Source organism: Parus major, chromosome 1A (genome assembly GCF_001522545.3).
Source record: "Parus major isolate Abel chromosome 1A, Parus_major1.1, whole genome shotgun sequence".
NCBI classification, from domain to species: Eukaryota; Metazoa; Chordata; class Aves; order Passeriformes; family Paridae; genus Parus; species Parus major.
In genome coordinates this window covers 58,588,925-58,602,410 of record NC_031773.1, presented here as the reverse complement: position 1 = coordinate 58,602,410, position 13,486 = coordinate 58,588,925, and the positions used below count along the sequence as shown (strand labels likewise).

At 44.4% G+C, this 13,486-nt stretch overlaps 1 protein-coding gene across 6 annotated transcripts in view; it reads left to right on the top strand.

Annotated features, from left to right (window-relative positions):
• DENND2A (DENN domain containing 2A) overlaps positions 1 to 13,486 on the top strand; it is a 56,219-nt gene that overhangs the window by 31,192 nt on the left and 11,541 nt on the right. For 4 of the 6 annotated variants that reach the window (XM_033514842.1, XM_033514843.1, XM_033514845.1 and 1 more), the window contains 10 exons: positions 75 to 272; positions 2,165 to 2,258; positions 3,520 to 3,570; positions 6,454 to 6,641; positions 7,339 to 7,448; positions 7,660 to 7,729; positions 8,343 to 8,420; positions 8,634 to 8,747; positions 8,914 to 9,054; positions 11,338 to 11,486. In XM_033514842.1, the coding sequence (XP_033370733.1) occupies positions 75 to 272; positions 2,165 to 2,258; positions 3,520 to 3,570; positions 6,454 to 6,641; positions 7,339 to 7,448; positions 7,660 to 7,729; positions 8,343 to 8,420; positions 8,634 to 8,747; positions 8,914 to 9,054; positions 11,338 to 11,486 (1,193 nt within the window). The remainder of the gene's footprint in view (positions 1 to 74; positions 273 to 2,164; positions 2,259 to 3,519; positions 3,571 to 6,453; positions 6,642 to 7,338; positions 7,449 to 7,659; positions 7,730 to 8,342; positions 8,421 to 8,633; positions 8,748 to 8,913; positions 9,055 to 11,337; positions 11,487 to 13,486) is intronic. The other 2 variants (XM_033514844.1, XM_015627814.2) reach the window with 2 other exon arrangements.

The following is a 13,486-nucleotide window of genomic DNA, read 5'->3' as shown; positions in this document are numbered from 1 at the left end:
CTGGATTTACTGATATGATAGAGTAAAGATACATGAGGTACTGTGGTCATTCATTCCTTCTCCTTCATTTCCAGCTGCTTTCCAAACCCATGTTTTTCCGGCAAAACTCAGAGCGGCGGAGTTTCAAACTGCCAGACATACGGAAACTGAGCCGTGATGGGACTGGGTCACCATCCAGAATCAGCCCTCCCTCGACCCCCAGCAGTCCAGATGACACCTTCTTCTCCTTGGGAGACTCTCAGAATGGCAAGAGGAGAAGGAAGATTCCCAAGGTAAATCTTTGTCTTTTTTGTTTGGCTTCTTCCAGGCAGGAATGAGTATGAGACCAGGTTTTCTTTAGTTTCCAGTGTGTGGCATCCCTGCAAGACAGCTGCTGTCCTGGCTGTTGACTTGACTTGTGTTTAGTCCCCTTCCTGCCTGAAGGAGAAGACACACAAATGTGTCTGCACTTTTCAAAAAAGTTATTTTTCCATCTGAGATTTCATAGTAAAAAAAAAAAAGGCATTGTAATTTTTGGGGTAGAAGTATGTTGGAGGGGAAGAAAGCAGTTCATATTTTGCAAAAGATGTACCCCATCATATTTCTTTCTGTGCTTCCTGGATGGGACAGTCAGAAATTGTCTGTGTGTTGTGTGTTTGTTTCCCCCCAGAAATCTGTTGTTCTTTGCTCACTCTGATTGGTGCACTGGCTGTTTATAATTTAAGGGAAGGTGTGATTGTAGGAGAGCAATGAACATAATGACAATTAAGTGACAGAAAGGACTTGTCTGCAGTTATGAGTATTTTCTGCAGCAACATTTCCTATTTCTTACTTGGATACAGCATTACTCCGCTTAAATTTTATTTTCTTTCAGATCTGTCAGGATGTGTATTCAGTCCAAATAAGGTTTGGCAGCATTCTATCTATTGGATGTTTCAAAAACACAGTTATGAAAACACAGTTGCTTATCCCGGTCTTTGCAGGACAAGCAAAGGCTACCAGGGACGGTCTGTGGTGACTTTTTTTCCAAACCCACAGTTTGCATTTGGGGAAAAAGGGATGTGTTTGTGTATCTTCTTTGTTTCCTGGTTGCCAGATCTGTGTTCATGTTTGTATATCTGATTTTTGAATGCTCTCTGTGTGCCTCAGCCTTTCAGGAATGAGCCAAAGACTAAAAATGTTTAGGGTTTCTTTCCCACTATGTCTTCACATCTGTGCATGGGCTTGAGCTCTGTCAGAGTGTTCACACATACTTTTATGTCAGTTGAAGAGAGGATTCCAAGTATTTATTTACCCCACAGTGTGCCACTCAGCAGTCTTTCAGGGCCAGCTCAGAACTGAGGTTTGCTGTGTCAAGGGTAGCATTCCCTGAGGCTTGAGCTGGGCATCTGGGTGAAGGCTGCACTTCACATCACAGCATTCTGCCTCCCACTTAAATATTTGTATCCAGAGTTGCCTGACCAAGTAGGTGCTGGGCCTGTCTTACCTTGAGCTTGAGTAAATCTGGAATCCGAATTTATTCCAATTATTTATGGAATAAATCTGAATGCTGTGGCCCTATCCTGCTGCTCCTGCCTGAGACCTTGAGGAGGAGGCAGGTCTGCTCAAGCAGGAAGCCTGGCATGGCTCTGCTGCAATTCCCCTCCCCTTCAGGAATGCACAGGGAGACCAGAGGCACTGAATGAGCCACTAAGGCCAGCATTGCCCAACACTGAAATGTCCTCCCTCTTGGTCAGCTGGGAGCGCAGGGATTACAGGATTTGCAAAGGAAACCGCTGGTGTAAAATATTTCAGTATCACTGGCCTCCACCCTTCTCAATGTATTCAGTCCTCCTCCAGCCCATTTTCTGCTTCCAAACCTGCAGACTAGGACAGGTTGTCAAGGGACCCTCTGGTGCTCCCTGGAGCATGGATCATGGTGTGGAGAGATGGACTCTATCAAGCTAATACAGCTGCACAGTGTGGAAGTGCATTAAGGTGTGGCCTTTCATCAGGATTTGTTACAGGGCTCCTGCTGTACCAGAGTGTACCAGCACAGATCCTGGGAACTGTGTGTCCTGCACCATCAAGTGAAGAGTTTCAGTATGGCCAGGGTTGGGATAAAGAGCGCTTTGCATGAAATTCTAACTTAATTTCTTGCCTGGGGAAGAAATTAACCTTGTTTGTTTGTGTGTTTGCTGAGCAGCTTGTGTTGAAAATCAATGCCATTTACGAGGCACGGAGGGGAAAGAAACGTGTCAAGAGACTGTCACAGTCTACAGAGAGCAATTCAGGGAAAGGTAAAGGAGCTTCAAATCATCCTGCATCTAAGACTTTCTGAGGACTTGCCTGGCACTTTAGACTGCCTTAGTGGTTTATGTGACACTTTCTAGCACTTCTTCCAGTCCGAACTAAGGTTCAGTTGGGGTTTCCACTCTTTTTTGGTAAGATAAGGGCTGTTCCTCTGCCCCAAAAGACTTTGGTTAAAATGGAAGTTTTCTGTTTTTCTTGCTTCATTTTCATTCCATGGCTTTGCATGATAACCTTACAGGTCACACCAAACATGTCCCCTCTTTCTGATGTTTATTTCTGGAACATGCTGGAAGCTGTGGAGAGGAATGTTCTGTCCAAAAACTCTGATTTGTTGAGATCAAAATATTTTATGGGAATGTGTTGCTTCACTGAACTGTCCAATGGAAGACAGGAGATTTTGGAACAGCCCTGGTTCTTTCACCATCCCAATAAACAAATAGCCTCAGTTGGGAATCAGGGTTTCTACAACTGACTGTAGGACCATCTCCATCATAGCAGGATGGAGACTTTCAGCCTCCCACTGTCAATTAACAGTCTGCCCAAAGCATTCAGACACTTCAGAACAATTATTTTTAAGCATCTCATCTCTGTAAAAATAATGATTGTGTCCTTCCAACACAGGATTTTCTTCCAAAACACTTTAATTTCCAGCAAAAGGCAACCACCTCTATTTGTTTCCCACAATTATTTGTTACTGTTTATTCTATTTCATAAAGCACAGACAGCCACAGGGTGGATGACTGTGTTTATATGAACTTTCAGGGGAAGCATCCCAGACTTTTTATACCCCTCCCTAAAGCATCATTCAGAGAAATAGATTACTGGACCATGTAGACCTTGAATCTGATTCAGCCTGACTTTTTTTTTTTGGTTTGTTTCTTTATTTCTTTTCTTGATTTTATCCCATGTCTCACAAACTACCGCATATTAATGAGTATTTTGCCTTGGCATTGTGCTTATACAGACTTGGATAAAATACCGTTCTGGCATTTTATTCTTTATGCAACTCTGTGCAAAATTTGTTTTGTTGTTTGTTTGGATGTTTTTTTCCCCTGAATGAATGGGAAGATACCTGGGTTGGTAAGCTGAATATCTGTGGGCATGTGCATCCTTGAAAAGAACAAGGCCCTTGGGACTTAAACTGCTTCCCCCGAAGTTGCCAGGCCCAGCTTTCTCATGCCAGTGACAAGAAATGCGGACCTGTAAACAGACTTTCCTTAATTCATCTTCTTTCTTTTTTTTTCCTAGTTACAGATGAAAACAGTGAATCAGACAGTGACACTGAAGAGAAGCTGAAAGGTAAGGCAATGGCTCCTGATAAACCCTTCCCTGAGCACCTAGGACAAGATCTCTCCTTTGTGTTCTGCCTTTGGAGAAGGACCTTATTTCTGCATAGAAGACAGAGATCTCAATACTGCAGGAGAAAATCTATGGGCAAAGGGCTATGGGAGCCCAAAACAAACATCTCTTCCAGCTCCCATCAAAGCTCTTTGTTGACTGACTTTCCCAGGAGGAGTATTGTACACTGAGGAAATACAGTGAGATTTCTCTAAGTGCAGAGTCAGAAATGTGTGACCAGACTGGTAGAAGCAGTATTGCATGGCACTGGATGTCCAGACACCTCACCACATGAGGAGAAAGTTTACTATGGGAGAAAAGCCACCAGCCAGACTGGCTAGCTAGGAAAACAGAGTTTGCTCTATGTGATTTATTGCTGGTTAAACTCTCCTGCACTGAATAGGCTGGGATAAAGCACTGCATTTCTTTCTTCACTCTTGTAGAATTATGTAGTGTACCAGTCTCCAAAATACTCTCCTGAAGCCTTGTCCTGGACATTCTGGGGATGTTGCTGTCTTTTGGGAATTTGTGTGGCAAATTCAAAGTGCTGGCAGAGTTAGAATGCAAGATGGAAACTCCCTCACATTCCAAAGTTTCCTGACTCACATGCACATCAGATCTGGATAGCAGGTCAGTTCAGTTCCCAGCTGAAAGGACAGGCCTGAGCAGCAGTTGGGCTGTGTGTCAGCCACACTGCATTGTGAGTGGGAGTGCTTGTTCTCACCTTCTTCCAGGTTTTTAGAAGTGAAAGCTCAGAATGAGTTCCCTCTTGTGAGCAGAGCTTCCCACTCAAGAACTACTGTATGCTCTTGCTTTCATCTGCATTGAAATCTTTTATCTGTATTGGTATGGTAGCAAGATCAAGCTGAAAATTGCTGCCACTGCCTACCTTTTCTAAGGCTAGCCTGGAGACAGGAGAGAGGGTTTTTACCAGGATGGTGCAGAAATTCGATTCACAACCCTCCTGAAATGTGGTGCCGTGAAATACAGACCATGTTCAGATTCAGCTGAGAAAGGCTGATGTGTAGATGTGGCCAGGAAGACTTGAACTCTTGTCTGCTGCTGGTTGCCATAGTGAATCATGTGCATCATCCTGTGTTTCTCTGTAACTGCAGCTCAGAACTCCTTAGAGAGAGGATGATGGAGATCATATGAAGTCACCTCAAATCCAGCAGCACTGGGCTCTGAACAATATCCAGATCCAGACCTGGGTCTGAGTGACTGTGCAAATCTGCATAAGTGTGAACAGGAGCTCTGCCACTTGCTGTCTGCTCTAACTACACCTGTATTTTGCTTGATGCCTTGTTGAACTGTTGACTTCCCTATCTTTAAATAGGAAAGTGAGATGGTTTAGCAAGTCTTTTGTCTTTGGGACTTTGTATGTTTTGTTTAACACATCAATCACACCAGCCAGCTGCCTCTGCTTGCAAGTCACTGTACATGATCTGAGACTCAGTAAATCATAAGGCTTTATGTCAGGGCTGGAAGTGCTGACCCTCAGAAAGGAAAAATCTTGGAAGACAAACTCTGCCATGATGACAGCAGTAAAATTCTGGTATCTTTAGAATATAAACGGCGAAGATCTTGAGCAAGCTCTTCAGAAGCACTCAGCATTGCTGTGACACTGCTCCTTTTCAAGTCCCTGGTGAAACAGGAACCACTTCTGAAAGCTTTACAGCCCTAGAGCAAATAACATAGTATGTGACAAGAGAAAGGAGTCTAAGCCAGCCATCTTTCCAGGGCTTTAACTGTCCATGGTTTGTTACACTTTCTGGTTTGAGAGGCACCTCAAGATTGCTTTAAATTGCATTGTCTGGAATAGTCTGTGAATGGCACAGCTTTACCAGACAAAAGATCAACAAGTATATTCCATCTCTCAGGAAGTCCTGTCTCCCAAGCAGATATCTTACGTATTTGACTTCCTATAGTGTCTCTGGTTGTTATTTCCGTCAAAAAGTTGCATTGCCACCCACCTTCCCAAAAAGCAAAGCTGTGAGAATGCTGTAGTCTCTGCTTGTAGTTAATTCTTTCTTTCTTTTGTAGCAGGGATAAGGGAGACATCATGGAGATTTAATTTGGGATGCAACTGTAAAACGAAGCAGGGGGGTGGTCTCAGGGAACCTCATCTGGTCTCTTCTCAGCAGGCAACTTTTCATTACTTTCCATGCTGGAATGTTTATTGTCCCATGGCTCATGTGTGTGTTGCAGTTACAGCTTGCTTGGCAATTTTTCTTGTTTTCCCATTGTCTTGGGTGAACTTGTAGAAGCGTGGCACTGAGAGATTAGTTTTGGGCACAGGAAGAACTGGCACGAGCCAGCATTTTTCACTGGCACCTCTTTTCACAGTTTTTTGTTGTTGGCCTACAGCCCAGCCTGTGTGCTGGAGCTGGGAGTCCCCAGCATTATTCAGACAGCAGAGCCTTGGCCTGACCTAAGTGCTGGTCTTGTAAAATCATGGGGATTGCTGCCCACAGCCTTCTCTGAACAATGGTGGTCAGTCACCTCACTGTGCTGGCTTTGAAAAATGCATAAATGAGTGCTAGGTTGAATGCCTGGACATTCTGTTACATCATGTCCCATATCTCATCTTGGGCTGCTTCAGCTGTAAAAGCTATCCATGAAATCCTTCTGCTGCCAGAGTTCTTCAGGGTGATGGCACAAGATTATGGCCCATCTCTGTCAATATTCATCTGCAGCTTCCAAATGGTTCCCACCTCTTAGTCAGACACCGACAGAACCACTGCAATGAGGTGATTTCAGGTTTGTCCCTCAGCCTCTGCAGAGCACTGTTGATGCTCTGTGCAAAGAGCCAGACTAAGTCAGAATCTCTCCTTGTTTCCATAGCTCACAGCCAGCGCCTGGTGCACGTGAAATCCCGGCTGAAGCAAGCCCCGCGGTACCAGACCTTGGAGCGGGACCTGATCGAGTACCAGGAGAGGCAGCTCTTTGAGTACTTTGTTGTGGTGTCGCTGCACAAGAAGCAGGCTGGGGCTGCCTACATCCCTGAGGTCACCCAGCAGTTCCCACTGAAGGTCTGCCTGACCTGTCTCGGATCGAGTGGTGCACTTGGACAGCTGGAGGAGCTGCAGCTTCTCTGCTGACCACACGTTGTATCACTGACCCCTCTGCTGTGTCACTATTGCGGGAGACTGAAGATAGTGGGAGGGCTTCAGTCACTGCCTGAGAATTGTCATGGTATCGCTCACTTCTGAAAGAGCAGCTGATTTAGATCTTTTGCTGCACTTGGCTATGGCTTTTATGTAGTTATTCCCTTTCTTCCCCTTCCCTCTTTAAAGAAAACTGAAGGCTGGGAGAAAATACTTGTTCTGAAAGGGAAGGAACAGCTTTCGGTGACAGCCTAGCTCAAAATGGGGAAGGAAGAGTGGAAGAAACACGGAGCCAGTGTGACAAAGAGTTTGTTAATGGGATGTGACCAGAGCTCCTCTCAGACTTCAGTCCTCTTGCCCCTTGCCTGGAGTTGTGTCCCAGATTAGAGACACAATATAGCAGAGGCAGGTGTTGTAGAGGCCAGGCTTGGTGGAATTGGGAGCACAGAGTTACCTTGAGATATCTAGCGATTAAGTGAGCCAGAATCACGGAAATTTTAATATCTTCCAGGCAGAAGCTTAGCTTCTGTCATCACCTCTTCATTTGTCACAGGAAAAATATTTGAAGTCATTCCATCCCCACATGACTAATTGGAAACATTCCTTCTCTCTATTCTGCTAGCTTGAGCGCTCGTTCAAATTCATGCGTGAGGCAGAAGATCAGTTGAAAGCTATTCCCCAGTTTTGCTTCCCTGATGCAAAAGACTGGGCCCCCATCCATCAGTTTGCCAGGTAAGTACTGTACTTTGTATCCTGATTCATGAGAAACAGATTTCTATATCCAGCTAATTAAGTACAAGAGCTTTTATGGTAGAAGATTGGGCAGAGCTCTGAGAGGGGTGTATGGGAAATGCAGAAGTACTGGGGGTTAATTGGATTTGTGTGTCTGAGACTGGTAATGTGGCTGATGGGTATCTTATCATTCTGTTTTCTCTTTCTGCAGTGAGACATTCTCATTTGTCCTGACGGGGGAAGATGGAAGCAGGAGATTTGGGTATTGTAGGAGGCTGCTGGTAATTATCCCTGAGTTTTTCTCTTTTCCTAGTGGTGCAGCCTTCTGTGGGGTTGGTGTTACTGGCACCCATTCTGAAAAGTGGATAGCTGCTGCTCCTCTCTTTCAGTGTGGAATGAAAAGAGAGGCAACACAGCAGCTTTGCTCTCTTTTTTTCATTGCCAAAGTCCCTCTCTGCATCCCATCCTCCACTCCAGACATAACTCTCTTGCATTTTCCTTGCACCAGCACTTTACCATGACCATGGACTGTTGTTTCATCCCTGAGCTGAAGACAGGGTTTGTCCTCTTTAGATTTGGATAACTATTAAACAGTTGTGTAAACCTGTGCTGGTCCTGTAGGTTCAGCGTTGTCTCTGTAGATCAGTCTGCTCTGCCTTTGTCATTTGATTGGGGTAAGCTGGGACCTTATTGTAGATGTGGCCGTTTCTCCTCACTGTTTCTGGTGTACCAGGGTTTGAGCCAGGTTGTCATCATCACCATGCTATCAAATGTCTGCCAGTTTCTGAGCCAGCCAGTGAGAACTGAGGGACCAGTCACTCTGCCTTTGCAGTAGTTACAACTCTGACATTTCCTTGGTGTTTTTTGTCTGTGTGTTTGTGTTTGTCCTAAAAGCCCAGTGGAAAAGGGAAGCGTCTCCCAGAAGTTTACTGCATTGTGAGTCGCCTTGGATGCTTCAATCTGTTCTCTAAGGTGAGGGGGGAGAAAGAGAGGGAATTTGTGCTGTAGGTCAAGAGGGACCTGAAAGTGAAGCCAGCATCTGAATGAATGAGGATTAGGGAAGCTGATAGCTGAAGAAAGGATCTGAAATGGTGTTTGTGAGGCAACCACATGCTAATTCCAGAACCCAGCAAAAGCACAGTTAATAGGAAAACTAGATTGTCAGCTCTTGCCTTCTTCCTTCAGCAGAACTCCCAGAATGCAAGAGAGGTTAAAAGGTGGAGTCCTGACTCTGAGTGTAGTGGGGAGTTTGCAAATTTTCAGCTTTACAGTGAGCTCAGTGGAGCCACACTTCCCCTGGTAAGTGAAATGAAGGGTCTTCAGTTGCACCTTTTGCCTTCTTTCTTTTGATTCAAAGCTCCATCTCAGTACTGGATTAAGGAGAAGACACAGATAGGTGTTTATCCTGGTGTTATCTCCCTCCTCCTGATTTGCATGTCTTTGTGTTTTCATGCTTTTATTTCAGATCTTGGATGAGGTTGAGAAGAGACGGGGCATTTCCCCAGCCCTGGTGCAGCCTCTCATGAGGAGTGTCATGGAGGCACCTTTCCCAGCTCTGGGCAGGACAATTACAGTCAAGAACTTCTTGCCAGGCTCAGGAACAGAGGTAAAGACACTTCCTAGAGAGAGGGAAACAGGCCAGCAAATGGTGCAGGACTAGCAACTGGAAGTTGGGACCATGGCATAGCTCTGGAGGTTTTCAAGAAGAGATGATCTGTCAGCTGTGGGGGAAGCTGAGGAGTAAAACAGGGGACCAGAGGAGATGGAATGGAGACTTCAGTGACCTCAGAATCAAAGTGGAAATCCTATGGTGAAAATGAATGTAAGCACACAGACTAATATAGCAGAAGGAAATGGGACACTGGCCTTGAGGCCAAGAGGCACAGACAGCAGGTCCTGTGCTGCCCAGCATATGACCTTGGATCTGCTCAAAGACACCACACTCAACATCCTAATGACAGGTTTGTACAGCGTGCTCCAGCACCCTTAATACAGAACCTCTGCTTGTGTGGATCAGGGCAAAAAATCCTTGAAACCACACCAGGCTAATGTTGCAGCCATTGAGAATGGCATTTTCACAGTGTGGAGGTGAGAATCTGTGCTGCATCTCACATGATGTGGTGTGAGGACAACGGGAGAGTTTTAAGAGTGCAGAGCTTTAGGGTGTAGCAGTGAAGGACTGTGGGAGGATGGAGGGTGACAAATTGAATGTAGTTTTGGCCATACTTGCTGCAGGGCATGGTATGCCTTGAATGTGAGAGGGAGGAAAGTGAGAAAGTTGATAAAGTTGTGTCTGTGGGCTTTCAGCAGAGCACTACATGAGCACATTCTCCTCAACCCAACTGAAAACAGTCCCAACTAAATGACATTACTGCAGAGAACAAGCAAAGCTGGTTAAAAATGTGTGCTGGAGGAGCAAAGTCCCAGTGGTGTGCTGTGAGAAGATTGTGGCTGGCTTGTGTCTGGGATTCTGTTCATTAATTATCTGATTGATGGCATAAACTCCACATGTGCACAGTACAGCACTGGGATGGGGGCAGGCACTTTGGAGAGTGAGGGATTAAAAGTTCAAAGTGCCCCACTCCCCTAAATTCAAGAAATACATTCAGGTGTTGAAGAAATGACTGGATGTGGCACTGTGGTCTAGGTGTCATGGTGGAGATCCATTGGACTCAATGATCTTAGGGATCTTTTCCAGTCTAAATGATTCTATGATTCTGTCAATTGAAGATTTGGTGTGAAAATCAATATGGACAAGAGCAAAATTCTGAGAGGAAGAAAGGAATAGTCCAATAGAACATGAAAATAACTGAATGAGCAACGGTACTTCAGAGAAGGATCCGGTGGTACAGTGGGCCATAACATGAGCAAAAGTAACAGTGTGGTATTATTTAGACAAAATCCTTCATTGCAATAGCAAGTGAAGGGATGAATAACAAAGGAAAGCAACTTTTCTACTTTCCAGTACTGATGGAATTTTATTTAGAGTATCATTTTCCAAAACATGCAACCACTAGGAGAAAGCCCCAGAAGGGCAGTTCTGCTTACTAAGTGATCTAGAGAATACAAGCATATCTTGAGAAATTGTTTACTTAATAAAGAAAACAAAAGACAAAGGAAGACACGTGATAACCTTTCAATACACAAGAAGTTTCCTACAGAGAGGAATGTGACCAGTTGTTCTGAGTGGATACTGAAAGTAAGAAAACAAGTAATTGAAGTAATTTGCCACTGACATGTTTCAGCTGCAGGCTTGGTGTTGGTGAGGCTAGTTCAGAACTAGAGTAATTTTCTTGTGGGATTTATGAAATGTGTGGTGTTGGAGGCTTTCAAAAACAATTTAGATAAGCATCTGTCTAAGATAAGGAGTATGAAGTGCTAAGGTGCTGTGACAGGCATTATTTAAGTAGATATGAACAAAGAAAAATATCCACAGGCTACTCTTGTCTGTAACTGTTATAAAAAATATGGTCAGGAGGTTAGGCATCCAGATTCTTGCAGTAAAACAAAAAAAAAATTGTAACTGTAAAAGTCAGAGTGTAGATTTGAAAGGCTCCATGACATTTTGCTGCTTGAATACCAGAAAGCCTGAAAACCACTCCTAGCTGGGCACAAACTAGTTTCCTCCTTCTGAAGAGCTCCCTGTCCTCAGTCCAGTGGGAAGAACTTGTGGTTGATCTCGTGCTGTGCCTGTTGGACTGGACTCTGTATCGTCTTCATCTGGGAGAAGGATTTCTGGGAGGCCTTTGGAAGGACTGTATTGGAGGACTCACTGCTGTGTGGTGCTCAGTGCAGTCAGTGCTAGCTGTGACAATATCTGCTGAGTCCTTGCTTGGCATACTCTGGGAGGGCAGCAAGAGCTCACCTGTGCTCTTTTTGTCCCCACCAGGTCATCGAGCTGCGGCGGCCGCTTGACTCCAGGCTGGAGCATGTTGATTTCGAGTCCTTGTTCACCTCCCTCAGTGTGCGGCACCTGAGCAGAGTCTTTGCCTCCTTGCTGCTGGAAAGGAGGGTGATCTTTATTGCAGACAAGCTCAGGTACCCTCTTGCATTTCCCTAAAGAAAATGCTGGCAAGGAAGGGAGTCTGGGAAGGCTGCAGTGACAGATCTCTCTGCTTTGTTCTTTTTCTTCTCTGCCCTTTTCCAACCTCGTAATGATGTGAACAGAGCTGTTCTTCCCAGGAATGGGGAACTTAGGCCATGAAACATAATTTCATTTTGCAGCTTGCAAAAAGTGCTGCTTCTCGTCCCCAGGGAGAACCAAGCTCCACTTCCTCCAGACAATTTCGGAGCAGATTCCTGGTGCTAAGGAAGCAAAACCCCTCCTTTGGCTCCACAATGCTGCAGTGTTCCTGGCTGAGCTGTGCTTGGGTTTCCAGGGATCAAGCCTTGTGCAGATCTCACACCGTCCCTTCTGAGTTTTTCCCTGATGTCACAGAATCTTCTTAATTTTTCAGCTTGTATTTTCATATCAGTTTCTAACAACTTCTTTTTTCTTAAGAGGATGAAAGTAAAGGAGGGCAAGAGGCAATGAGACAGAGGACTTCCCCCTTCTGTTTTGAATCTGCTCAATTTGCTCTTTTAAAATTGTATTTGTTTGCTCTCCTAAATTACAAAAATGGGTCCGGATTTCTTTAAGATCTTGTGCAGCTGGTGGCTGGCAGCTCTCCAGCTCTTGAAGCACTTGAGGATTCAGGGAGGAAAGTTCTCCAAGGCTGGGGAAAGAAAAGCTGCCTGGATGAGTAATGACACTTAGGAGCACGCTCGGGTTTCAGGCGTGTACAATGCCCCTAAGCTGTCTGTTTTCACAACTTCCAGGCAGCAGCCTGCAGCTCTGGGACTGAGCACTGGGGCAAAGAACGGAGAGGCCCCTTCTAGAGGAAAATGAAGGGGAAAACTTTGTTCTACATGGATCATGGGCTCTCTGTGGGCAGAGCTCAGGCAGTCTCATCACAGGAATAGAAAGGCTGGGGAGAGGGAAGCTGTAGCACTGTCTGCTTGCAAGTTTTGGCAGCTGTTTTGGTTCAGAAAGGGGAAAATTTGCCTCTTTATAATCACCGATACATTATGTGTGCAGAGACTTCATATTTTGGATACTTAAATCACACATTTAGATTTGAATTGAAAGTGAGAGAATTCATCCTAACACTAGATCTTTGTGAAACATATATGATTTATGACATAATCTATGATCACAGGCTCTCAAATATTTTTCTCTTCCTATGTAGGATAAATTTTGCATTCTGAGAAAATTTTTTTTAAGGACACAGATTGACATTGTAATCTCTACATGAGAGCTGGGTGGTATCAGGAAATGGCAGGGAACTTTTTTGTTTGGGGGGAGGGGTTGAGACATCACTTTAGAAGGAACATTTATTTAACAAATCTCTTCCTATCACATCTTTACATCTTTACAGAATACAATTCCATGTATTCTGAGAATGAGGTGTGATATCTCTAACTGGAAACACCTTGATGGGTTTTGGTGTTCTTTTCCCACCCCTGTATCTTTTGTCAGGATATCTAGAGTCCTTAGGAATGAATCCAGCTGTACAGGCCTGTAAAGAGAATGGGAAGCAGCTATAGAATCTTAGTTTCTAGAATCTCTAAATATCTCATAAACAGTTGGTTGTTTTTTTTCCTGTGAAAAAGGAATTGTCGTATTTAAAAGATCTGGGGTCTGTTAGACCACAGGGCTCAGATTCAAATATTTACCATAGATTTGGCAACTCTCTATGAGACTTTTAGTATTTGATGTTTCTGAAGAGACCTTGCTCTGAGCAATTTCAGGAGAGTCTTTTTCTTTTCCTCTTACAAAATGTGAAGATTCTCCGGCTCATTTTTGTGGAGCAAAAGGTTGGAAATTATCCAAAAGGACTGTAAAGGCATGAAACATGCAGAAGACAAATAAAATGCCCCTCAAAATGAAGTAACTACTATATTTTAATCCAGTTCATTGACTTGAATGGACTGGCTTTGTGAGCCTGTCCTAAGGCAAGCAGTCTCTTTTACTCATAGGTGAGCCTTCCATGTGTTGA